This window comes from Salvia miltiorrhiza, chromosome 5 (assembly GCF_028751815.1).
Source record: "Salvia miltiorrhiza cultivar Shanhuang (shh) chromosome 5, IMPLAD_Smil_shh, whole genome shotgun sequence".
Taxonomy (NCBI): Eukaryota; Viridiplantae; Streptophyta; class Magnoliopsida; order Lamiales; family Lamiaceae; genus Salvia; species Salvia miltiorrhiza.
This window is the reverse complement of record NC_080391.1, coordinates 24,884,767-24,909,760: the sequence shown is the minus strand read 5'-3', so window position 1 is coordinate 24,909,760 and position 24,994 is coordinate 24,884,767. Positions and strand designations below refer to the sequence as shown.

Below are 24,994 nucleotides of genomic sequence, written 5' to 3'. Positions count from 1 at the left end.
TACAGAAAAATATACTCCAGTATGTTATAGAAGTGAAAATAGAACTGCTACCCTTCCCTTTTGCGGTCACAAACATGAAAATGAAAAATTACTATATGAGAAAACAGAAAAACTTACAACAATGCAAAAAGCACATTTTGCATAATTAATTTAAGAGTTATCAACATACATTCACCAGAACACACACACACACACGTGTATCTGTGCGTGTTTCAAAACTGGTAAATTCCATCAACAGTCTGAGATTGAAAAGGCGGGTGCAGCCATGGTTCGTGATGAGGATCTTGCAAAACATCCATCACAAAACAGTCATCGTCCTCGTCTTCTTCCACAATGCAACGAGCACTGCTGCTCTTGTAAGAAGCCGCCATTTCCTCTAACAACAGCAGCCTCTTCTTCAGCTCTTGCCCATGCGACCTCAAGACTCTGTTCTCCGCCTCCACCGCCGCGTAGCGCCGCCCTATCTCTTCGATCCTCCTCGCAATCTCGCCGCTCTTGGATCTGAAATACGTGATCTGATCGTTCAGATCCTTCATATGCTGCTCCCTCTTCATCCTCGAGCGCCGCGCCGATTCGCGGTTTGAGATCATCCTCTTCCTCTTCTTGTCGTCTGCGATGGCTGCATATCTGCAGTTTCCGTCGTCTTCCGATGAACTCGAGATGTTTATGGATGACATTTTTTTTTCTGGGCTTGTTGTGATGCAAGGAATGGACAGAGATATGCTTGCTTTTTTTTTTTTCTTTTTTTTTTGTTCTTGTTCAGGGATTAATCTATATGGTTTAATTAAGAAGATGGTATATATGTTAATATTTTTTGCTCATGAAAAAACATAAAACCAGTATAAGAAAACTACCGAGAATGATTGGAGAAGCCTAATTCTGGACAAGAATGCTGTAACTACACCACTCATATTAAGAGAAGATTTTTGCATGAAACTAATGGAGTTTGCATGGGAATCATGGCTACTATATGATCAAATGATGTAAGTTTTGTGGGTTTTGACTAAGAAATGTGGATGAGGAAAAATGGAGGATGATAAGGGATGGAAAAAGGAGTTTATATAATGAAAAATGTTGACAGAAATAAGAATTTTAAAGTTTCAAGGAATCTTCCAAGGGCATACAGTTGGTAGGAAATGGTGGACTAATGCATATATATGGATAATGATAGCACACACAATATGCATATATGTGTGTGTGCATTGTACTTAAAGTAATTAAATGGAGTATAGACTTTGTGAATGTGGATAAGGTTTTATAAATTGGAGAAAAAGTTTGGAGAGACAAAATTTTATCTTTATCTAGTTCTTTTTCATATAGAAAAGTCTGCCACAGGTTTTGTTGATTTTTGTTTTTCTAATACACGAGCATTTTCAAGAAAGAAGGCCGAGTAGCCACATATTTGATGTCTCCATTATCTTGGTTTTTTTCATCTTTATTTCAGTTTGTATTTCTATTATAGATGCAATATCCATAAAATATCTTTACTTTGATGGAATACTTTTACCATTTTTTACTATTTTCATATATTTATTATGATGGAAATTAAATTTTCTTCGGGCAGCTCATTTTCACTCTTTTTCTCTCCAATTTGGATAATATTATCCTATGGTAGGGGTGTGAAAATATTTTTCAACAATTTTTCACCTTTTTCATCTCTAGTAAATATGTGATAAAAAAATGAAAAAAAAATCTTATCTTTTCTTATCCAATTTTTTTCAATAAAAATTTTACAATCAAAATAAACGCACCGAAGGAATTATATGGAAAAAATATGTATATTTATGTATTTTTCATTGCAGTTCGGATCTTATATAGCGTATTACAACTATGTCTTCTCATATTTCATATGTGAAGTCAGATGGTTTTTTAAGAACGGTAACTTAGGTTGATTTGAAAATTAGGACAATAACTTTCGAACTTGTAAAAATAGGATACTAACTAATAAGTGTTGCACCCGCAGGACATTTCTCGGTCAATTATCGAACTTTCGAACTTTCCCGCATGGACCAAGCACATGGCATCCTATCTTGAGCCGTAAAAATGACGTGCTTGCCACATAATCAACCCCTCCGTATGGGTTGTCATGTGCTTGGTCCGTGCGGAAAAGTCCAAAAATTCGATAATTGGCCCAGAAATGTCATGCGGGTGCAACGCTTATTAATTAGTGTCCTATTTTTACAAGTTCGAAAATTATTGTCCTAATTTTCAAATCAACATAAGTTACTGTCCTAAAAAACCTCCTGACTCGTCATATGTGTCCCACAATTAACTTTAGTATTTTAATCGCATTCATTATAAAAATTAAAACTAATATTGTATAATGAATTTTATTTAACATGCTGAAAATTGAACGTTAAAAAATATACTCCCATGCCATCGATGATAGTATGTATGACATTTTTGCCTTTTTTATATATACTATAAATTAACAATTAGTAATTAAATAAGTAAATTTAAAGATCGCGCCACGGTCGACTCGAACCCGAGACATTTTTTTCCCTTTTTGTCGTCCATAAAAATATATCACCTTTTTTAAAGGGTATGATCTCAATATCTTATATTTTATCCTTACAAATATTTTTTATTTTTTTATTTAAAAAAAAACACCTTTGACCCACACTTACCACTTGTTTCGTATAAAATGAGACCCTTTTGTCCACTACAAACACATTATTACATTAAAACATTTGTTAGTTTTCATGGACGGAGGGAGTTTATCTTAATTATGGCATAATCAATCTTAATAATTAATTATTAAGTATATATAGCAAATTAAATGTAAATTTATTGTAAGGATTAATGGACACTAATTAATAATTGTAAAATTAAACTAAAACACAAAGATTGGTACAGAGAGTCAAAGACATAGGGTGGGACACCAAAAATGGAATAGATCTTGGCTTTCTAAATTTATGATTAAGTGGTTATTATCTTGTTAGGGAAAACTAAACAAATATATTTTAATTAGTGAGCCAACCTATTGTAGAGTGACGAAACTCTAACAAATTCCCAACAATTCTTTGGACTTGGTTTTTTATATACATTATTGTAATATAAATCAATAAGAAGATAAGAGGATTTAGTTTATGTATTATTGTAGTACATTATTGTAATATAAAATCACTAGGAAGATAAGAGAATTTTAATTGAAGAATTATTGTCGTAGCCATCATGATAATCATTATCAAACTTAAATTGAATTGGTTATAAGTTACGTCTCGAATTGGATAAGGTTTTTGGTGATTAAGAAAACAACAATTTGGCTATCTCAAGAATGACAGGTAGGCCTATTTTCTACAACTGTCAAAAAATTCAATAATTATATTAGAGAGTATACAAAGATGAAAAATGATTGATCTCAATAACTTTTGTAAAAAGCTTCACAGCATGGTGCAATACTTATTTAAAAATCAAGTACTATAAATAAACAAATATAGAGCTTTTGATAGTGGTGGGCTTTGTATCTCTCTTTATCGAGATGGAAGATTTTTGTACTAGTTGGTTAGTCAAATACAGACAGCTGCACATATACAACCTTAAAATAAGGAAAACGGGGCATGCAATAATAGCACGTTTGGCTGCTGGATTCAAACTTTTTTATTTATTTATTTATAAATTACATAAGTAAAATAAAAAAATTTAAAGATCGCACCACATTAACTCGAACCCAAAAGCTCAAATCTTGGGGGGTTTAAATGATTCAAACCTTTTACAAGTTAGGGAATGGGGGTTGAGATTCATACTCTGTTCTTTTACCTTACAAAGAGGAAGAATATCAATGAGTTACTACTCTCATATCTAACCGTACATAAGTTTTTCACCTCGTAAAAGTCGCAATCGACGCTTTCGGACATAGCGGAGTCAAACCATTTCAACTGACCATCAAATGGTACAACTCATTTACAAAACAAGACGGCAAACAAAGATTGAGATTACTAGCACAGGATTCATAAACTATAATGTCTACATAACCCAACATCCAAAGGAGATTCAAAGATTGTAAGATTATACTCCCTCCGTCCGTCAAAAGTGAACCACTTTGGATAGACGGAATTTAATAAAATTGGTGATAATTTTGATGTAGTGGAGAAAGGATCCCACCACTTTATAAGATGTGTGATTGAGATTGAATTTGAGGTGGGTTTTCTGTAAATAAAGAGTGCTTGTAAGGATAAAAGATTAAAATGGATGGTGCGACCATTTTTATAAAAGGAAAGTGGTATACTCTTTGCGGACGCCCGATATAGTAAAAATGGTCCACTTTTGGCGGACGGAGAGAGTAGCTTTTAAGGAAGAATCATATCAACAGTATTTACTTTACACGTCTGCTCCAGTTTCTTTCCGGTGAGATCATGGAAGTAGTAAGTCAACTTCAAACGTCCAATCTCCAATGCCCAAACAATAAGATTAGAATTGGAGACACTCAGGCTCTCTGCAACACAAACTTAAGCCAGATCCTCGTCGTGAAGTCAATTCTATTGTTTGGAACTAGGTGACGGTCCTTTTGTAACATTCTCGGGCATGGCTGAGCCATTGCCCGACTCTTGTGCAATGCCATTTGCTTCTTCCGTGTTCATATCATTAAAACTTCGTTTCTTGGATGATGAAGGACTAACCTCCTTGTCTTTCGTTGGCTGTGCTTCACAGCTAGATGTAGGAAACAATGGAGGTTCACAACCGCTTAGTTGACAGAAAACTCTCTCGACAGTGTCATTGATTTCCTTCCCCAAGCCATTTTGATCCAAGATCAAGTCCCAAACTGATCTAGAAGCCTTCTCAAGTACAGGAGCCCTGCATATAGTATTTGCCAACCCATCAACTCTTACATATTGTGTTCTGGTTCCCAAGAAACAAACTACGAGACATACCACTTTGCATATGCTTTGTCATAATAAAGCATCATGCTGAATCTGGATAGTGCACGCTGAAAATCCATTGACAATGCTAAACTTCAATGTATTGAATGGCAGGAAGTAGATAGCTTACATGCAAGCCTTCTAGAGATACAAACCCGAGATAAAGGAGGATTTAGACAACAAAAAATAGTTGCTCTTAAACAAACAATTAAAGTTCCATTTGCCTTAGACCTGATTGTTCTAAATTCCCGATCATCCTAAGTCATATGACGAAAATAACTTGCCCATAATGATAAGGCAACACACTATAGACACTAAAATTAGCATGGTTACAATTTTTTTTTATTAAAACTTAAAGACACTCATGGAATAATTACATGTACGAAAAAATTGTGAGGAGTACTTGTAACTTACTCAAGCTCTTGTCGAAGTGAATCAAACAATTCTCGCTTTGTCTGTTTTTCAGCACCAGGAGTATTGAGGACCTTACTCTGCTCCACCATTTTTATTGTGTTACTCTTTAGCTCCTCCTGCAAGAAATCCAGCACAATGACTTTTTTTGTTTTTATGGATCAACACTTCATATTACAGTGAGATAAGCCAACAATTTCTATGCCCATGAAACAAAAGAACCAACCATCGAAACATCCACGAGAACTGAAACAAGAAGATTTATTAGTAGGACACTTGTAAAATGGAAGGTGTGCGGCATGCAAATGATATCTCAACAGTTCATTAAGTATGTTGACAACCACTACGTCACAAGCTCATGCCACTTTGGAGTCAGGCAACTGAAGAAATATTCTTTGTTGGAAATAGATCCATTAATTTCTTCATAAGTTGAAAGACAAAAAGGAAGACAAAATATAGAAAATGAAAGATAAAGACTCTTTTGTGAAATAACTGACAAGACACGGGAGCTCCACATTCTCTAGCTTAAGTGCAAAAGGGGTGGGGAACAAAATCAGGAGATAAAGAAAATTATGCATATCAGTCGTCCTCCATATGTTACATGCATACAAGCAAAACATACAAATTATTGGAACGAAGGATGCACATAAAATCGATCAAATAACAGTTAATTCGAACTTAACTTTACACTACAAGCTTCTTGGGATACATTCTTTTATCGTCAGCATGGTAACAATCATAGATATCCCCAAGTCAAAGAGTAAACCCCCCACAACATTGTAGACATTATACACAAAATACACAGTTCACCATTTACGAAGTATGATATGCCAGATATGATGCCTGTTAAGGCTTGCATCCCAATAACACAAGAAGAATCACCAATATTCACTTTTGAAAGAAACACGCCAAGCTGGAAGAGGAAATAATATATGCACTCTACTCCAAACACTAAGATAAGAGCAAGTCGCAAACACAAGTAGCCACACATTTTAACACCAAATACATGCAAATTACGTTTGTATACATTGCCACAAAGGGACAATTTTACACATGCAATCGTCTTATCAATAACACCAACAACGATGCATCATCAGTTCCATCTCAAGATTCTCAACTCCCAAAGCTTAAAAGGAAAAATATCTCCAATCAGCAATACAAAATTACACAACTCAAAATGTGAGCTCATACAATTCCCAAAAACACTTCACAAATCCAAAAAGTTTGAAAAGAAAAGGACATTTAGCACTAAGACTCGCTGAAAAAAGAACTCCTCACGGATCCTGCCTCTGTAGGACGAGAAAAGAAGTTGAATTACAAAACCAAAAAAACTCTTAGAAACGAGACTGCAAAATCACCCAAAGAAAAAAAAATCCAAGAATTACCCAAAAAAACAAACAGCCACGGAGCTCGTCAATGCACGATAAACTAATAGAAACGCCAATTAAAAAACATAATCCCTCAAATCACAAAAAATTACATGCGCAAAATCTCACATTGGCTTTAAGCTGGTTGATTATCTTCAACCGGATGGCGTCGATAGTTCCATCGTTCATGAGCGTTTCCAGCACGTCCTCCGGCGTTATCACCGGCGATGCCATCTCGTGAGGCCTTCTTTGAGGATTTCGAAATTATCAATTTTTGTGAATTTCGTTGAGTTAAGCTGAATTTGGAGATTAGATAGGGCTGTAATCGCGACTGGTTAGGAACGCGGTAACGACGTCGTAGTAAGTGCTCAGTCTTTCAGCTGAAGCCGGCAATTGGCAACTCGTGTAAGGTCGAGTCAAGCTGCCAAATGGGCCGGGCTTAGCCGGACCAGTTTGGTCCACATACATGAACCGGACTAATTTATATTGGAGTACTACTAGTTTGTAAGGATATTATACGCAAGTTCAATAAATTGAGGTATACTTATTTTAATATTTGGGTTGATTTCTAAATATTCACGAATTTTTGGATTGATTTTAGTTTTATACATATTTTATACTTTGTCCCTCCCGCCGAGCTTGAAGCGTTTCTTTTGAGCACGAGAATTAATGATCTATTGTTTACTTATATAAATATATTTGTAAATTTGTGGTTAAGTAGTTATTTATACAATTAAATTATTATGAATTATTTTTTAATATAAAATTTAAATTAATTAAATCTGATTTTTTTTTAATTCAAAAACACCCACCCCAAAAAAAACTCTGTCCCCCCCTCCTCCCTACCACCACAAGAACCAGAGAACCCTCCACCCAAAACCCGTCTTCTCCCCCCTCTCCCCGCAAATCCCTATCGGAGAATCGTACCTATTCGTCGTCCAACCAGAGAATCTAGCCCTCGCTGCCGTCGAATTGTAAATCTCTATCTATCTCTTTCTCTGTTTCTCAATTTCGGCTGCCTCTCCCATCCCAATTTTTCCACTGAAGAATCGAGCCCCTTCCCGCCGTCGAATTCTTCTGCCACCACCCGTCACCCCATATAGGTATGTTCCTCTCCTCTCTCACTTTCCCAAATTCTTCCTCCCACAACCGCCGCCGGTCTTCCTTCCCCAATTCTAGAAACCTTCAAATCTCATCCTAGTTTTCTCACCGGAGAATCGAGTCTCTTCCCTTCTGTGTTTTGAGAATGCTGACAGAGAGAGAGATTATATTTGAGAGAGACAAAGTGAAAATGAGTTGAAAAAATAAGGGTGTAATTAGTAGTGTCAATTAGGGTGTTAATTTTTCTAATGTTTGCTAGAAAAGAAAACAACTCAAGCTCGTTGGGACAACCCGAAAAAAAAATACGACTCAAGCTCGGCGGGGCGGAGGGAGTGAATTATTACAATAATAGCATTACTTTTCAATTTACAACAAAATAGACATGGTCAAATTTGTTCGACGATCGAAAATATGAAATGATGTTTCTTTTAGAAATTTTGGAATGTATCCGCTACACGTCACTCACGAAGTGACATTTTATAAGTATTGAAGTTGAAATGACATCTTCGAAATAAATTATATATGTGTATTTTGATACACATCTAAATATAGTGTTGGAACTAGGGTTAATTATACTCTCTTCGTCCATCAACCATCTGCATACCCACTAGCTTGCTACTTTCTTTGAACTTCACCTTTGAGTCCACCCCCATCCCTGCCCGCGACCTGTGTCAATGTGAGTGTTTTTTCTGGGGGTATGTCTGAGGTATTAGTTTGTAATTTACTTTTCTCTTTGTTTTCTTTTATTTGATATAAATATTTTTGTGAACAAAATTTTTTTTCTCATACAAGTGAAATTTATGAGAAATAAATAAATTTTATGAAAAAAATTAAGACTAGATTTATATATGGATTAATGATCAAATATATCTCAACCTATGGCCTCTTATCAAGTACTCCCTCCGTCCCGCTAAAGTTGGCTACATTTGTTTCGGCACGGAGATTAAGAAATGGAGTGTTATGTTTTAATTGAGTGGGGCCCATCAAAATTAAGGTACTTAATTAAATGTGTCTTCTTCTCAATGCGTCTCTGCATCTGTTTCATTTTCTGATCGACGCCGGCGACGCCGGCGCCGGCGCCGACAATCGCCCCTCGCCCCTCGCCCCTCTATCAATCGCAAATCAGACACCCAAATCAAATTTCTCAAAGAGAATCGCATAGCCAGAAATTCACGCCATAGATCCAAAGATCCAAGAAACGAAATTGAAAGAAAGATTTGAGAGATTTTCTTAGGTAGAAGAAGATTTGAGAGATTTTCAAAGAAACGAGCACCCCAAGTCGCGCCATAGATCCAAGATCCTCCGAGCCCTAGAAGAAGATTTGAGAGATTTTCTTCAATTCTCGGCGACTGCACGGCCGGAAGACCACCGCCGCCGAGCCCTAGATCCTCCATTCGCGACCCCTACTCTCTTCCTATTTTGGGTGACATCAACTGATCTACGCCTTGCCGCCGTCAACCACACCACCTCAGATCTAGGCGCCGGCGGCCATGGGGGTGGCGAGAGGGAGATAGTTGAGACGAGGGACATGGAGGTCAGAGGTGGGGCGAGAGGGAGAGAGCAGAGGCCAGGGAGAGGGCGGTGGTCGCGGCGAAGACCACGATGACGGCGGCCGGAGGGGCGAGAGGAGGCGGCGGCGACCATGGGGGTGGCACCCGCCGGAGAAGAAGAGAGAAGGGGGTGGGGCGCTGGGGGGAGGTGGGGTGGGGTGGTTGTGTGCGTGTGTTAGTGTGTGTTTTGTGTGTGTGTTTTTAAATAAAGATGATTTAGATTTAATTAGAAAATTTTAATTAAATGAACTAATTGGAACTTAACTAAAATAAATAGTGACTTTAATTAAGTTAATTTTTTGCCATTTTTAGAAAGTGGCCAACTTTAGTGGGACACCCAAAATGGAAATGTAGCCAACTTTAATGGGACGGAGGGAGTATATCCCAATTTTTTAAACTTATCAATTATATATATAAAAAAATACTACTCCCTCCGTCCCCAAAATAAGTTCCTCTTTGGGGACGGCACGGGTTTTAAGGAAAATGGTAAAGTGTATTGATAGTGGAGAAAAATATGTTATAATTAGTATTGGGAGTGGTGAAAATGTGAAAAAGTGTTATAATTAGTATTGAGAGTGGTGAAAAAGTGAAAAGTAATAATAAATAAAGTATTATTAGTGGTGAGTTGTCCAAAAATAGAAAGAAAGAAAGAAAGATGAACTTATTTGGGGGACGTCCCAAAATGAAAAAAGAGGAACTTATTTCAGGGACGGAGGGAGTATATTATATCAATTTTAGTATCATAGATTTTCTTCAACAATTGAATTGTAATGTGATGTGTTCGAGGATGAATTGTTATTTTACCCGAAAAAAGTTATATACGAGTATTAATATTTTGCCAGTAGACCTTAACCCTAATATTTTTAAAGATTTGTTTAAAAGAAGTAGTAATAAATTATCTAAGGTTAAAATTGGTACATATTTAAAAGTAAATGGTGAAATTGATAAGTTACTCCCTCCATTCATAAAAAATACTAGTTATTCAAGGGAACGACATGTGTTTCAATAAAAAATATTGAATGTATTGTCAGTGGATGAAGGGTCCCACCTAAAAATTGTTGTTAATAAGGGTGAGCATTCGGTTATCGGTTCAGTTTTACGCTAAAACCAAATCAAACTAAATCTATATTTGATTTTTTTAATATATATATATATATATAAAAATCAAACCGAACCAAATTAATCGAAATTTTTAGAATTAAAAATCGAACCAAACCGAAAATCAAAATAATCTTAAAAAAAATCAAAAAACCCGAAAACTCAGGAAAAAAAACAAAAAAAAAAGAAAAAAGCAAAATTAAATTGTACTATTTGATATCTAAATTACATATATATATATATACATATTTTAATATCAAAATTATATATCATATCAATATGTGTGTATATATATATATATAAATTATATATATATATATATATATTAGTATATTATTATATAAATATAATTCGATTTTCGATTTTGTTTGGTTTTTTCAAAATCGAACCGAACCGAAAAACCAAATTCTTTGGAAAAATAAAATGAATCAAACTGAAAAATCGAAAAAATCGAATCATATTTTAATATTTCAGTTTCGATTATTTTGTTCATCCCGAATTGTTAATAATGATAATTAATTGTATTATGATTGAAGTTACCATCATGCGGTCGAGTATATTGTTCATAAATGAAAATTGGGTTAAATATCAATTTCACCCCTAACGTGTAGGCCCTTATTACGTCTAACACCCTATGGTTAGGGGTGTGTCAACTAAGCCCCTGAAGTAGGGATGACAATCGGGTACGACGGGTACGGATAGTGACTATCCATACCCATACCCACGAATTAAATGGATAGTGATTTTTAACCACGAAACTATCCATGGATATCAAATGGTATCCAAACCCGCTACCTGTCGGGTATCCACGAACCCGCTATCCGGCGAGTATCCGTCACCTGCTATTCGCCGACCTACTAACCGCCGGATACTCACGAAACAAAATTTAAATATAAATTTACAACAAATTTAATAGAAAAAAAAAATCAACACAAATAACATAGTTCAAATCCATATGTTGAAATCCGCAAAGAACAATGTTTAAATTCAAATTCATCAACTAAAATATAAAATCCAACAAAATTCTATAATTGCTCAACAAAATTGAAATTTAAATTAGACTATTAGAATTTGGGCTTTAGTTCAATTTATGTTTGGGCCTATTTTAAGATATAATATGCTAGCCCATAATCTCGAAATATATATTCAAAGCCCATATTTTGTGAAATTTTTTGTGGATATTTGACGGGTAATTCACGGATAATTGACGGGTAATTGATGGGTATTTTTCGCGGGTAAACGGGTTTCGCGGGTATGGATAGTAAGTATCCAAACTCATACCCACGAACTAAATGGATAGTGAATTGCAACCACGAAACTATCCGTAGATATCAAATAGTATCCAAACCCACCCTAATAGGTTCGGGTTTTCGCGGATATCCGTTACCCGCGGGTAGATTGCCATCCCTACCCTGAAGTATCTAATTTTCTCTAATTAAGCCCTCCGACTTAACGGCCATTTAACACCGTTAACTTTTTAAATTTTTTTATTTTGTTGGTGGTGGAACTCACACTTTCTTCTTCACCAAACTCGCCGGAAACACGCCAAACAAATTCAGGACATTCACAATCTGAGTAAGTATTCCTCATTTTACATGTTCCTTGCCTAACAACAAAACGATGTGTAAACTGAACCAAGTGCATTGTTGTGTCTGGGTGTATCAAGTCTGGAAGAGAGAGGGAAAACGGCAATGACAGCTCATCGCTGCTGTTCCGCCGGAGGAAGAGAGAGAGAGACGGCGGTTGGTGTCTTCGTGCGACGTCGTCTGTGCCTGTGAGTATGTGTGTTGTTGAAGGTAGCGACGGTGGCTCTACCACTGTTCCGTCTGAGTTGAGAGAAGGGAGAGGGGTAGTGATTGGGGCCTAGGGCTCCGGTGGGGGGCCCCTATCGCCGTCAGTTGAAGCAGAGGGGATGAGAGGGGCTCCGCCAATCTGTAGGCGTAAGGGTCAGGCGAGGGAGGAGAGGCAGGGAGAGCTGTTGAGGGCGGTAGCCGTAGCAGGAGTTGTGGTCACCGGAGTGTCGAGGGACGGAGGTGACGTCGGTTGGGTTGTCTGGAATTGGGGCTAGGGTCGTTTACGCGCGGCGGCGCTGCTTGATTCACGAAGAGTGGCTGGCTCGTCGGGTTGTATCAGAGAGAGAAAGAGAATGAGCGGCTATGGGGGAGAAGGATGAAGGGGTGGATTAGGTTTCCGACGAGTTTGGTGAAGAAGAAGGCGTGGGTCCCAAAAAGTTAACGGTGTTAAATGACCGTTAAGTCGGAGGGCTTAATTGGAGAAAATTAGGTACTTAGGGGCTTAGTTGACCCACCCCTGGCCATAGAGTGTTAGACGTAATAAGGGCCTACACGTTAGGGGTGAAATTATTACTTAACCCATGAAAATTTACCAAATTTTGTGGACGTTTCAAAATGACAAAAATGGACTATTTTTTATGTATGGAAGGAGTAATTCGTGAAAGATTTTACTCCCATAGTGCGAAAGAGTACGCTTAATTTATTCGGTACATGTTTTAATAAAGGGAAAAAGTGTAGATACACCCCTGTAGTGGTAGCCCCTATAGCGTATAGCTTCCCTTATTCACTGTGTGTTAAAATAGGCCCCCAAAGTCTAAAAAATCGATCAATTAAACCCCTTTGACTAATAGCTGTTAGTCAAACGTTAATTAATTTTTTTAAGCCCCAATTTCTTTTTCTTTCAATTTCTACCTCCAATTTCTATCCCCAATTCAAATTAAGCCTCGCCGACATCTCCATCGGCGCCGCCGGTAGTCTCTTCCTCAATCCGGCGCCGCCATCGTCGCCGCCACCACCGAGGTGCAAGAAGCACGCTGCCGACGTCAATTGAGATAGTTTGTAAGAGGCCATTAACTATTTGTTAAACAAGATTCAATATTTGAATTTTAACTGCACAAGACCTGAAAAATATAAAGGCAACCATATTTCATGAAGTCTATCCCCAATTCCAATTAAGCCTTCGCCGACATCTTCATCGGCGCCGCCGGTAGCCTCTTCTTCTTTCACTGTATGTGCTGCCTTCTTTTCCAGGTAATGCTAAACTTTTTGAAAGATTTTGAGGCAAAGCTTGAGATTAAGATCACATGTTCGCAAGAGACTGAACCTCTTGGAACAGTCGGTCCCCTTGCTTGGGCTAGGGACAAGCTGATAGATAAATCCGGAAAGCCATTTTCTGTTCTCAATAGTGATGTTATTAGTGAGTACCCACTGAAGGAGATGATTGTGTTCCATAAATCCCATGGAGGCGAAGCTTCTATTATGGTAACTAAGGTAAGGCCATTTTGGATATATGTAGTTGAATATTTCTGATTGTTGAGTTGGAACAATGACCATGATTGATACCTAAATGAAATGCTGATCTAGGTGGATGAGCCTTCAAATTATGGTGTTGTTGTTATAGAGGAATCTACTGGAAAGGTTGAGAGGTTTGTCGAGAGGCCAAAGTTATTCATGCGAAAATAACAAACACACATTCCTTTCTTAATCTCGATTACACAAGGAGGCGCCGACCTCAGCTGAGGTCGGCGGTGTGCTTCTTGCACCTTGGTGGTGGCGACGACGATTGTGGCGCCGGATTGAGGAAGAGGCTACCAGCGGCATCGATAGAGATGTCGGCGAGGGCTTAATTGGAATTGGGGATAGAAATTGGGGGTAGAAATTGAAAGAAGAAAGAAATTGGGGGTTAAAAAAATTGACTAACGTTTGACTAACAGCTGTTAGTCAAAGGGGTTTAATTGATCGATTTTTCGGACTTTGGGGGCCTATTTGCACACACAGTGAGTAAGGGGAGCTATACGCTATAGGGGTTACCACTACAAGGGTGCATCTGCACCTTTTCCCTTTAATAAATATTAGGTGAGTTTGTTGTGAGTGGAAGAAAGAGATCCACTTTTGTGAGTGAAGTGAAGAAGTATTAGTGGATTATATTTGTTAAGGGTACGTTTGATAGCCTGTATAATGGCAGGATAACATAGGTATCCCGTGTAATACGTGTGTTTGGTGCCCTGGATACGCTTCCCACGAAGACCCGGGAAAAAAGGCTTGGCTCGGTCAAAATTCACTATTCCATAAGTAATACCCAGCACCCACCAACCCACCCCTTCCGATACCGTTTCTATCCTTCATCAAAATTTGAAATCTATCTTAATTGTCCTCCATTTTTTTTCATTCAAAATTCTCCTTTGAAATTCGCAGCGCCCATTCCTACTCTGACTCCATGAAAAAGTTGGTCATCTCTGAAGACGAAATTCCCAACAATTGAAACCAAGGAAGGAAAGAACCACAAGCCCTAATCTTCGACCGACCCAGGTATGCTCTGTTTTTTTCCCAAATTAGGAACATTTTTCGGTTGTATGTATGGTTTCCCCCTAATTTGTTTTTCAAATTGGTTTCTTGCCTTCCGCGTGTTCGACCTTATTTTTTAGGCAAATGATGCAATTGTTTTTAAAGTCATGAATTCTACTTTACAATGCGTGATTGAGGTTTTGTTGTGTAGACATCCTGCTAGGGTTAGGAACTTAATGAAATATCCTAATCCTAGTTTTGATGATACCAAAATCAATAGGTTTAAATTGTAATAGACTAGAACTGTTCGAACTCAAGTGTTAGAGTTCTTTTTCTAGTTTAGTTGTTGTTCTGAAGACTGAAGACTGAAGAACGAAGGACTGAAGACTGAAGACTGAAGATGCCGACTGAAGTATCAGTCGAATGATTAGTTTCGACTGATTACTTAATGCGTGCCACGTGGATTCAGCGGACTGATACTAAAGTCAAGTATCAGTTAAACATTCTTCCTCGGACTGAACCTCCAACGTTTAAAGGAAGCCACGCACTCTGACTCAACCTAAACACCTCTAAGTTGACTCGCAAGAGTACGAGGACATCCTAGCAGTGATAAGCTAACCCAAGTCGATCTCACAAGGAAAGTTTTTAAGGGCTTCTAATTGTATCGTTAGAAAACAGTAAAGAAAGCAATAAAGAGATTGATTATTAAACTAAGACTTAGAATTAAAAACTTAATTAAAAACCGAATTATAAAATTCAACTAGACGAATTAAACTATTAAACCCTAGGCAAGATTTTAAAGAACCTAAATTAAACCTACTTATGAAAGTAAATACTTGTAAAAGTAAAGACTTCTAATCTAGGCATAAACTAAAGTGCATAATTTAAATTGCATAATTAAGAAGAAAGCATAAACATGAATGAAAAACGTAAACATGATTAAACAGAAATAAATTAAATTAAATACGAAATACCGTAAAATCCTTGAACGTGTAATCGTGTCACGCAATCACAATCCAAGAAACTAAACTAAAAACGAAATTGAAATCTAACTTAGAACAATAAAAACTTGAAACTATGAAAGTAAGTAAATTCCTAAGCTTCGGATGCCAACAGATTGCAAAGATGGCGTCTAAAACTAGGGCAAGGGATTGATTATACAATGAAAACTATGGCCCTATTTATAGACTTCAACTCCTTCTGGATCACCATGGAAATTACCATGCAAAGCCGGACTCTAAAAGGAATAGAATCGTAGATGATAAGGTAACTCCAGCTATGACGCGCTCAGCAAGTAATCTCCACTCGGGCGGAAATCGCGGCTCTCGCCAGAGGAATGGCTATCGCCAGAGGAACGGATGACTTCTCTGATCTTGTCAGCGGAATGGGTTCCTCTCTGGTATTGATTCCTCTGACGTATCTCTACCCTCTGGCGCCTTGATTCCTCTGGCGCTTCCTCCGCTCTGGCGCTTCCTCCGCTCTGGCGGGTGATTTCTCTGGCGCACGGAGCTTTGCTTCTCTGACTTGGTGCATTTCTCTGCTCTGGCTTCCGCGGCCTGGCTTGTCGATTTCTCTGGCTTGAGCAGATTTCACTGCTCTGACCAGCGACTTCTCTGGCGACTTCGCTTCTGCACACCAGAACACCAAAAACGCCACTTCTCTCCAAAATTGCACTCTTCCAACTCGAAAACCTAAATCTCCTGCAAAGCATAAAATAAACCATAAAACGCACCAATTTCCAGAAGATTTAACTTAAAATATGCACATGCGAACCCCTAAAATTAGAACAATTAAGCATAAATCAACCCCCCCACACTTAGCCTTTTGCTTGTCCTCAAGCAAAATCCGTATGAATCATAGGAAGAGATTGATTTCAACAATGCTAATTTCCAATCCACACATTCTCAAAGTCAATTCAAAATTTTACAATCAACACACATCTCTCGATCATGCAAGTAACTCAAAGTTTACGAAGCAACAAAAGAGTAATGTAAGCAATTCGATCAGACCCAATTCTCCGCTAGAAGTGAATTCCCTAATGTGATCACCTTTATAATCAATATCACCATTTTTCACACTTTGTGTGCTTAAGATTTTCGACAGTTGAGCCATAATTTATGAAATAAAAATCATTTGGACGTACTCCAAAGTCTTTTCATGTGGTTTCCCATGCTCATAGTTAGACTAGAGGAGCAGAGACTCAGAGCTATCACATTTTAGAACAGGCCAGATGTTTCAGAGCTGGCAATTTTGAAGTTGGCAATTCGTCCAACATTTTTCACATTTCACAGATTAGATACGATCGTAGGCAATCACAATGACAACACTCCTTCTAGCATCTACCGGACAAATCACGTTTCACTTACTTACAAAATTTTTGCAACAAAACTCATTATTCTTTGCGCAAACAAGAAACATATATCAAGAGTAAAACAAGAATAACCACCATTCATTCACATACCCGAAATTCGCATCGAAAACCATCACTCTTCCACAAATTCATAAAAATTAGCAAGATTCGAGACTAAAAACTAAGCATAGAGAGACTAATCTTGCCCAATTGAAAGCATAAACTCGCATAAACTCAATAAAACACCCCCCCACGCTTAAAGCATGCCATGTCCTCAGGGCACAAAAGAATTAAAAAGAGTTAAGAAAACATCCCTGAGTATCGGCATGGAGAAACTGAAGCATTGTGCGAGGTGGTGAAAAGGGGAATGCGCTGTCTTTGGCAGAGTGGAGAGTGGCCACGCTGAATCAGGTCGGCGCTGGCAGAGCAGCGCGGAGAAGTGCAGCGGGTAGAATTGCAGCGCTAGCGGCTGTATATGAATTTCAGCGCTGAAAATAAGACATGCTCACAGACCATCATAGTATCCGCAAAGCAACCAAAACTTAGGGAAGACTTAAAAACAAGAAAAGAACAAGAAAAGCGAAAATAAAAACAAACCAACGGTGGGTTGCCTCCCACCAAGCGCTAGAGTTAAAGTCTCCAGCCCGACTCCGGGTTTGAATCAGCAGAGAGGATCGTGCAGAGTGTGAGACTCCACCACCATCGTCGAACTCGGGTGCTCATAGTACGGTTTCACTCGATGGCCATTCACTCTGAAACTCTCCTTCGTGTTTTCATTGAATAGCTCAACAGCACCATGCTCAAACACCTCCGTAAGTAAAAATGGACCACTCCATCGAGATTTCAGCTTACCCGGGAACAACTTCAATCGAGAATTGAACAAAAGTACCTTCATCCCAGGGCAAAGCTTCTTATGGCAGATACGGCTGTCATGGAGTCGCTTCACTTTGTCTTTATAAATCCTTGCATTCTCATACGCCTCATTACGTAGTTCATCTAACTCCTCTATTTACAGCGTGCGCTGCTTCACAGCAGAGTTCAAGTCATAGTTGGCAGCTTTAATCGCCCAATAAGCTTTGTGCTCAATCTCCACCGGCAGATGGCAGGCCTTGCCATAGACGAGATGGTACGGACTCATCCCAAGCACTCCCTTGAAGGCAGTTCGGTATGCCCAGAGAGCGTCATTCAACTTTGCGGACTAGTCCTTGCGCGAGGGCTGCACCGTTTTCTCCAAAATTCCTTTGATCTGCCGATTGCTCGTCTCAGCTTGTCCAGAGGTCTGTGGATGGTATGGTGTTGCAACCTTGTGCGTGATCCCATTCTTCTTCATGAGCTTTGCAAACAACTTATTGCAGAAGTGCTTGCCTCCATCGCTAATGATAGCTCTAGGAAATCCGAATCTAGAAAGAATGTTCTCTTGCACAAACTTAAGCACCACATTAGCATCACATGTCCGCGTGGGGATAGCCTCAACCCATTTGGACACGTAATCTACAGCAAGTAAAATATATTGAAACCCATGTGAAGTAGGGAATGGCCCCATGAAATCAATGCCCCACACATCGAAAATTTCGACAATTAAAATGCTTTGTAGAGGCATCTCATTCCTGCGGCCAATATTCCCTACTCTCTGGCACCGATCACATGCAAGAGTGAAAGTGTGTGCATCTTTAAAAATGGAAGGCCAAAACAAACCTGATTGAAGAATTTTGTGTGCTGTTTTCTGACCCCCAAAGTGTCCCCCACAATGATCCTCATGATACATTTTCAACACTTGTTGTTGATCCTCTGCCGGTACACACCGTCGGATGACATCGTCCTTTCCCAGCTTGAAGAGGTAAGGAATCTCCCAGTAGTAATGCCTGCACTGAGCTAAAAATCTTTTTCTCTCTTGCGACGTCAGCTCCGGCCGTAGAATACCACACGCTAAGTAATTGACAATATCTGCATACCAAGGCTCGGCGCTCGCAGGGCTGCACTGGACAGCGCTGAGTTCGGGAAGGCTGGCAGATGTGATCTCGGTGGAACTGATCAGAGCAAAGCTGGCAGGACTTTTCTGGCTGGGCAGAGATGGTATAGCAGAGCTGGCCAGAGGGTAGCTGGTTGCTCTGAAGTCGGCAGAACGGAGCTCGGCAGAACTGCACTTGTCAAGCGTGAATGCATATGCATGCTCATAAGGAAAAAATTCAGGGATGCAATTAAGACTCGAGTCTATCAGCTTATTATCCAAACGGGAAAGGTGGTCAGCTACGTGATTCTCACTCCCTTTCCTATCCCTGATCTCTACATCAAACTCTTGTAACAATAAGACCCAACGGATTAGACGAGCTTTAGCCTGAGATTTAGTCATCAAATATCGCAGTGCAGCATGGTCACTATAGACAATAACCTTAGACCCAATGATGTATGCTCGAAATTTATCTAAGGCAAAGACCACAGCAAGCATCTCTTTTTCAGTAGTGGTGTAATTTACTTGTGCACTGTTCAGAGTTAAACTAGCATAGTAAATTACACGCAACATCCTATCCACACGCTGCCCTAACACAGCTCCTACTGCAGAGTTAGACGCGTCACACATGATCTCAAAAGGTAATGACCAATCAGGCGTAATCACAACCGGGGCAGAGCTCAACTTAAGTTTTAATGTTTCAAAGGCATGCATGCAAGAATCATCAAAATTAAAAGGAACATCCTGAGCTAGCAGTTTGCATAGAGGTTGGCTAATTTTAGAGAAATCTTTAATGAAACGCCTGTAAAAACCGGCGTGACCTAAGAAACTCCTAATTCCCTTGACATCAGTAGGGGGCGGCAGCTTTTGGATTACCTCCACCTTAGCTCTGTCGACCTCTAGTCCATGCTTAGACACCACATGACCCAAAACAATACCTTGTGTAACCATGAAATGACTCTTTTCCCAACTCAAGGTTAGGCCACTTTCAATGCACCTTTGTAAAACTACATCAATCTTGTGCAAACAATCAGAGAAAGACTGCCCAAAAACCGAAAAATCGTCCATGAAAACCTCCACGAATTTACCAATCATATCTGAGAATATGGACATCATGCATCGTTGAAACGTCCCGGGTGCATTGCACAATCCGAACGGCATCCTCTTCCATGCAAATGTCCCAAAAGGTGTGGTGAAGGCAGTCTTGACTTGATCTTCCGGTGCGATTGCGATTTGGTAGTATCCTGACAAACCATCTAGAAAACAATAAAAATCATGTCCTGCTAAACGATCTAACATTTGATCAACAAAAGGAAGAGGAAAGTGATCCTTTTTGGTGACGGCATTGAGTTTCCTGTAGTCGACGCACATCCGCCATCCCGTGGTAGGACGCGTTGGCACCAACTCCATCTTGTCATTCCGCACAACCGTCATTCCTCCTTTCTTTGGCACGACATGCACCGGGCTCACCCACTCACTATCACCGACCGAGTAGATAATCCCTTCGGCCAGAAGCTTAAGGATTTCCTTTCGCACAACCTCCATCAGCATAGGGTTCAAGCGTCGCTGGGCATCTCTCTTGGGGGTAGCTCCTTCCTCCAAGTTGATCCTGTTCATGCATGTGGCTGGGCTAATGCCACAGATGTCACCTATGCTCCATCCCAGTGCTGCCTTGTTTTTCTTCAATACTTCGAGCAGCGCCGCTTCTTGCTCTAAAGTCAGAGTAGCCGAGATGATAGCTGGCTTCTCCTAGCCTTCTTCCAGAAAAACATACTTGAGATTGGCGGGGAGTTCCTTCAGTTCCAGCGCTGAGCTCGGCAGGGCTGGTTGGGCATCACTGAAGGGCAGAGCTGGCTTCGGCAGCTCTGTCATCGTCAAAGGCGGCTGGGCAGCGCTGAACTCTTCAGCTTCCCTTGCTAATTCCTCCATGTCGGCTGAACCTGCGCAAATTTCCACGCATTCCTGCTCCTGTAAAAACACCTTCTCAACCAAGCCATTAATAGCATCTATATATGAGCATTCAGTCACAAAGTTGGCAGAAGGCATAGCCCGATTTTCATGCACTGAGAAAGACACTGATTCCCCTAACACTGTCATTTTAATAGTTCCATTTTTGACATCAATCAAAGTGTTAGTGGTCGCCATAAAGGGTCGTCCTAATAGCAGAGTGTGGTCTCTGCCATTCTCATGCACATCCCCAATCTCAAGGACTACGAAGTCAACAGGCACAATCAAATCCCCGACTCGCTACCAGAATATCCTCAACTATCCCACGGGGATACCTAACGGACCTATCAGCGAGTTGTAGACACATGCGAGTGGATTTCAAATTACCTAACTCTAATTGTTGAAAAATAGAGTAAGGCATCAAATTAATTCCCGCTCCCAGATCTAACATACCCGTGGCTTCCTTACCATTTCCCAAAGCAATATTAATCACAAAGCTACCTGGATCGCGCTGCTTTGGTGGTAAGGATTGCTGCATGATTGAGGTCGCTACTTCTGAGACTAGAATCTTTTCATTGTCCCCGAACTTCCGCTTGTTGGAGACCAATTCCTTGAAAAACTTCACATATGCTGGGACTTTTCTGATCACATCAAGGAGAGGAAGATTCACGTTCACCTTGGCAAGCATGTTGTAGAAGTCGGCGAACTGTTGGTCTTGCTTTCCGTTGCTCAATCTGCCCGGGAAGGGAATCGGTGGTCGATAAGGTGTAGAAGCTTTGTGGAGCTTGATCTCCTTCTCCTTCTCTTCTTCCTTTTGCTGGTCTCCCTTTTCTCCATCAGTCGAGTTGGGCAGATCTGAACTCGGTAGCTCTGGTCTGAATGGAGCAGAGTTCGGCAGCTCTGTTCTGATAAAGCCAGAGGGATCTGTTCTGCTCTGGCGGAACGGTTCCTCTGCTCTGACAAGGTCAGAGGAATCGGTTCTACTCTGACGGGACGGTTCCTCTGCTCTGGTTTGTGTTGGAACCTCCATTTTGTTATCCAAAATCTTACCACTGCGGAGAACAGTTACAGCAAGAGCTTGATGTGGCTGAGCAGGTTGGCCATGAAATTTCCCAGGCTGCTGTTGTTGTTGGATTTGATTCAAGGCACCGGAAAGTTGTCCAACCGTTGTCTCGAGCCTTTTGATTGTAGATGCTTGGGCCTCCATACTTTGTTTGCTGATCTCCATAAAGGTTTGCAGCGTTTCTTCGAGCGTGGATTTTTGTGGTGGAATCGGCTGTGCACTCTGTTGCGGAATGGATTGCTGCTGCTGGTATTGTGGTCTGTATGGTTGAGAAGACCCTTGCTGTGGTGGGAAATACTGTTGTTGTTGTTGATAGCCTATTTGGGGTGGTCGACGGAATTGATTCCCCCCAAAATTTTGATTTCCCCATCCAGCATTCGGCTGATTTCTCCATCCTCCAATGGCATTTTGTTGGCCTTGATTCATGTTCTGCCCATAGGGTCTGCTTGGCCCTTGATTGTAGCCTTGAAATCCTTGTGCCGCATAGACCTTAGCTTGCCCTTCTGGAGTAAATTCTCCCATTCGATGGCACTCATTGGTTCCATGGCTGAAATCTCCACATATGCCGCAAGGCTCAACGTACTGCATGGCTGGATTCGGCGGTGCTGACATCGGCAGCGCTGGATTTTGCACCGGAGCTGAAGTTTCCATCTTTCCCATCTTAAGATGCTCCACTTGTCTCACAAGATCGGCAACTTGCTTCTGCAGCTCAAACTGATTTGTCACGGCACTAGCCTCCACTCTCCGTCCACGGATTGACTTCTGTTGGGAGCTTTCAGCCAAGGTCTTGAAAATCTCTTTCAGATCTGCCGCAGTCTTCCGAGCTATGTTTCCTCCTGCCGTGCTGTCCACCATAAATTGGGCAGTTTGTACTAACCCATCGTAGAAGAACTGCATCAACATCACATTAGTGAACTGATGTTGAGGGCATTGACGGAGGAGTTCTTCATATCTTTCCCAAGCTTCGTGCAAAGGTTCGTCCGCTCCTTGGGTGAACTCCATTATTTTTGTTATCAGCTCCTGTGTCTTGTGACTTGGGTAGTATTTCAGCATGAATTTTTCACAAGCATCTCCCCATGTAGTGATAGAGTTGGGCGGCAGAGATAGCATCCACGTCCTTGCCCGGTCTTTAAGTGCATAGGGGAAGCACTTGAGCTTGAGTTGGTCCTCCGTGAGAGTAAGCAGAGGAATCGTTTGCACTTGCGTGCAAAAATCTCGGATGAATTGCAGCGCATCATCGCTTGGCATCCCGTGAAATACCTGGCAGCAAATTTGAGTCATTCGGCTTGAGATTATAGTTTCTCACAGCAGCAGGGAGTACTATTGCTGACGTGTTGGTATCACCGATAACCGGCCTGGTGTAGTCTCCCATGTATTCCATGTTCTGTGCCATGACTTCTTTCTCCTCGTGTGTGTTCTGCACTGGTTGGTCAAATTCAGAACCAGCGGCTTCCTCCTCCTTTTCTACCTTGTGATCTGCCGTGTCTAAAGTCTGCTCTATACGGTCAGAGCTGGCTTCCGAGTGCGCCTCAGAATCAGAGTCAGAGTATAGCACGTCTGCTCTGGGAAGTGTGCGAGTGTTATCCAGCGGGGGAGTTAGTTTTCTTTTTAGACTACGTCGTCCCTGCATACACAACACTTAACACACGGATTACATGCACCGGGTGGAAGGGAAAGGAAAGTAGTAACGAGAAAAACAGAAATTAAATAAAGCAATTAAAAACGACACAACTAAAACGCCTAAAACTTTCCCCGGCAACGGCGCCAAAATTTGACTCAACCTAAACACCTCTAAGTTGACTCGCAAGAGTACGAGGACATCCTAGCAGTGATAAGCTAACCCAAGTCGATCTCACAAGGAAAGTTTTTAAGGGCTTCTAATTGTATCGTTAGAAAACAGTAAAGAAAGCAATAAAGAGATTGATTATTAAACTAAGACTTAGAATTAAAAACTTAATTAAAAACCGAATTATAAAATTCAACTAGACGAATTAAACTATTAAACCCTAGGCAAGATTTTAAAGAACCTAAATTAAACCTACTTATGAAAGTAAATACTTGTAAAAGTAAAGACTTCTAATCTAGGCATAAACTAAAGTGCATAATTTAAATTGCATAATTAAGAAGAAAGCATAAACATGAATGAAAAACGTAAACATGATTAAACAGAAATAAATTAAATTAAATACGAAATACCGTAAAATCCTTGAACGTGTAATCGTGTCACGCAATCACAATCCAAGAAACTAAACTAAAAACGAAATTGAAATCTAACTTAGAACAATAAAAACTTGAAACTATGAAAGTAAGTAAATTCCTAAGCTTCGGATGCCAACAGATTGCAAAGATGGCGTCTAAAACTAGGGCAAGGGATTGATTATACAATGAAAACTATGGCCCTATTTCTAGACTTCAACTCCTTCTGGATCACCATGGAAATTACCATGCAAAGCCGGACTCTAAAAGGAATAGAATCGTAGATGATAAGGTAACTCCAGCTATGACGCGCTCAGCAAGTAATCTCCACTCGGGCGGAAATCGCGGCTCTCGCCAGAGGAATGGCTATCGCCAGAGGAACGGATGACTTCTCTGATCTTGTCAGCGGAATGGGTTCCTCTCTGGTATTGATTCCTCTGACGTATCTCTACCCTCTGGCATATTGACTCCTCTGGCGCCTTGATTCCTCTGGCGCTTCCTCCGCTCTGGCGCTTCCTCCGCTCTGGCGGGTGATTTCTCTGGCGCACGGAGCTTTGCTTCTCTGACTTGGTGCATTTCTCTGCTCTGGCTTCCGCGGCCTGGCTTGTCGATTTCTCTGGCTTGAGCAGATTTCACTGCTCTGACCAGCGACTTCTCTGGCGACTTCGCTTCTGCACACCAGAACACCAAAAACGCCACTTCTCTCCAAAATTGCACTCTTCCAACTCGAAAACCTAAATCTCCTGCAAAGCATAAAATAAACCATAAAACGCACCAATTTCCAGAAGATTTAACTTAAAATATGC

At 40.2% G+C, this 24,994-nt stretch overlaps 3 protein-coding genes across 3 annotated transcripts; 1 reads left to right on the top strand and 2 right to left on the bottom strand.

The window, feature by feature from the left end:
• On the bottom strand, positions 1 to 1,426 carry LOC131024210 (bZIP transcription factor 53-like). The gene has a single exon (XM_057953720.1). It carries the CDS (start codon positions 675 to 677, stop codon positions 213 to 215), a length of 465 nt encoding a protein of 154 aa, XP_057809703.1. The 5' UTR covers positions 678 to 1,426; the 3' UTR covers positions 1 to 212.
• Positions 1,427 to 4,203: 2,777 nt separating this feature from the next.
• On the bottom strand, positions 4,204 to 7,109 carry LOC131024209 (uncharacterized). The gene is made up of 3 exons (XM_057953719.1): positions 6,767 to 7,109; positions 5,274 to 5,389; positions 4,204 to 4,794 (listed from the first exon to the last, which is right to left on the bottom strand). Exons 1-3 carry the CDS (start codon positions 6,869 to 6,871, stop codon positions 4,479 to 4,481), a joined length of 537 nt encoding a protein of 178 aa, XP_057809702.1. The 5' UTR covers positions 6,872 to 7,109; the 3' UTR covers positions 4,204 to 4,478.
• Positions 7,110 to 12,298: 5,189 nt separating this feature from the next.
• On the top strand, positions 12,299 to 13,862 carry LOC131025700 (mannose-1-phosphate guanylyltransferase 1-like). Its single transcript, XM_057955490.1, has 3 exons — positions 12,299 to 12,433; positions 13,431 to 13,670; positions 13,764 to 13,862. Exons 1-3 carry the CDS (start codon positions 12,299 to 12,301, stop codon positions 13,860 to 13,862), a joined length of 474 nt encoding a protein of 157 aa, XP_057811473.1.
• The last annotated feature ends 11,132 nt before the right edge of the window (positions 13,863 to 24,994 follow it).

What these genes read in the sequence shown, in the direction of transcription:
- LOC131024210 (XM_057953720.1), bottom strand. Translation starts at nt 677, where the DNA reads ATGTCATCCATAAACATCTCGAGTTCATCGGAAGACGACGGAAACTGC.
- LOC131024209 (XM_057953719.1), bottom strand. Translation starts at nt 6,871, where the DNA reads ATGGCATCGCCGGTGATAACGCCGGAGGACGTGCTGGAAACGCTCATG. An exon ending in TCAACCAGCTTAAAGCCAAT is followed by an intron (nt 5,390 to 6,766) that starts GTGAGATTTTGC and finishes GATTTCTTGCAG; the next exon opens with GAGGAGCTAAAGAGTAACAC. An exon ending in TCACTTCGACAAGAGCTTGA is followed by an intron (nt 4,795 to 5,273) that starts GTAAGTTACAAG and finishes TACTATATGCAG; the next exon opens with GGCTCCTGTACTTGAGAAGG.
- LOC131025700 (XM_057955490.1), top strand. Translation starts at nt 12,299, where the DNA reads ATGAGAGGGGCTCCGCCAATCTGTAGGCGTAAGGGTCAGGCGAGGGAG. An exon ending in ACGGAGGTGACGTCGGTTGG is followed by an intron (nt 12,434 to 13,430) that starts GTTGTCTGGAAT and finishes CTTCTTTTCCAG; the next exon opens with GTAATGCTAAACTTTTTGAA. An exon ending in CTTCTATTATGGTAACTAAG is followed by an intron (nt 13,671 to 13,763) that starts GTAAGGCCATTT and finishes ATGCTGATCTAG; the next exon opens with GTGGATGAGCCTTCAAATTA.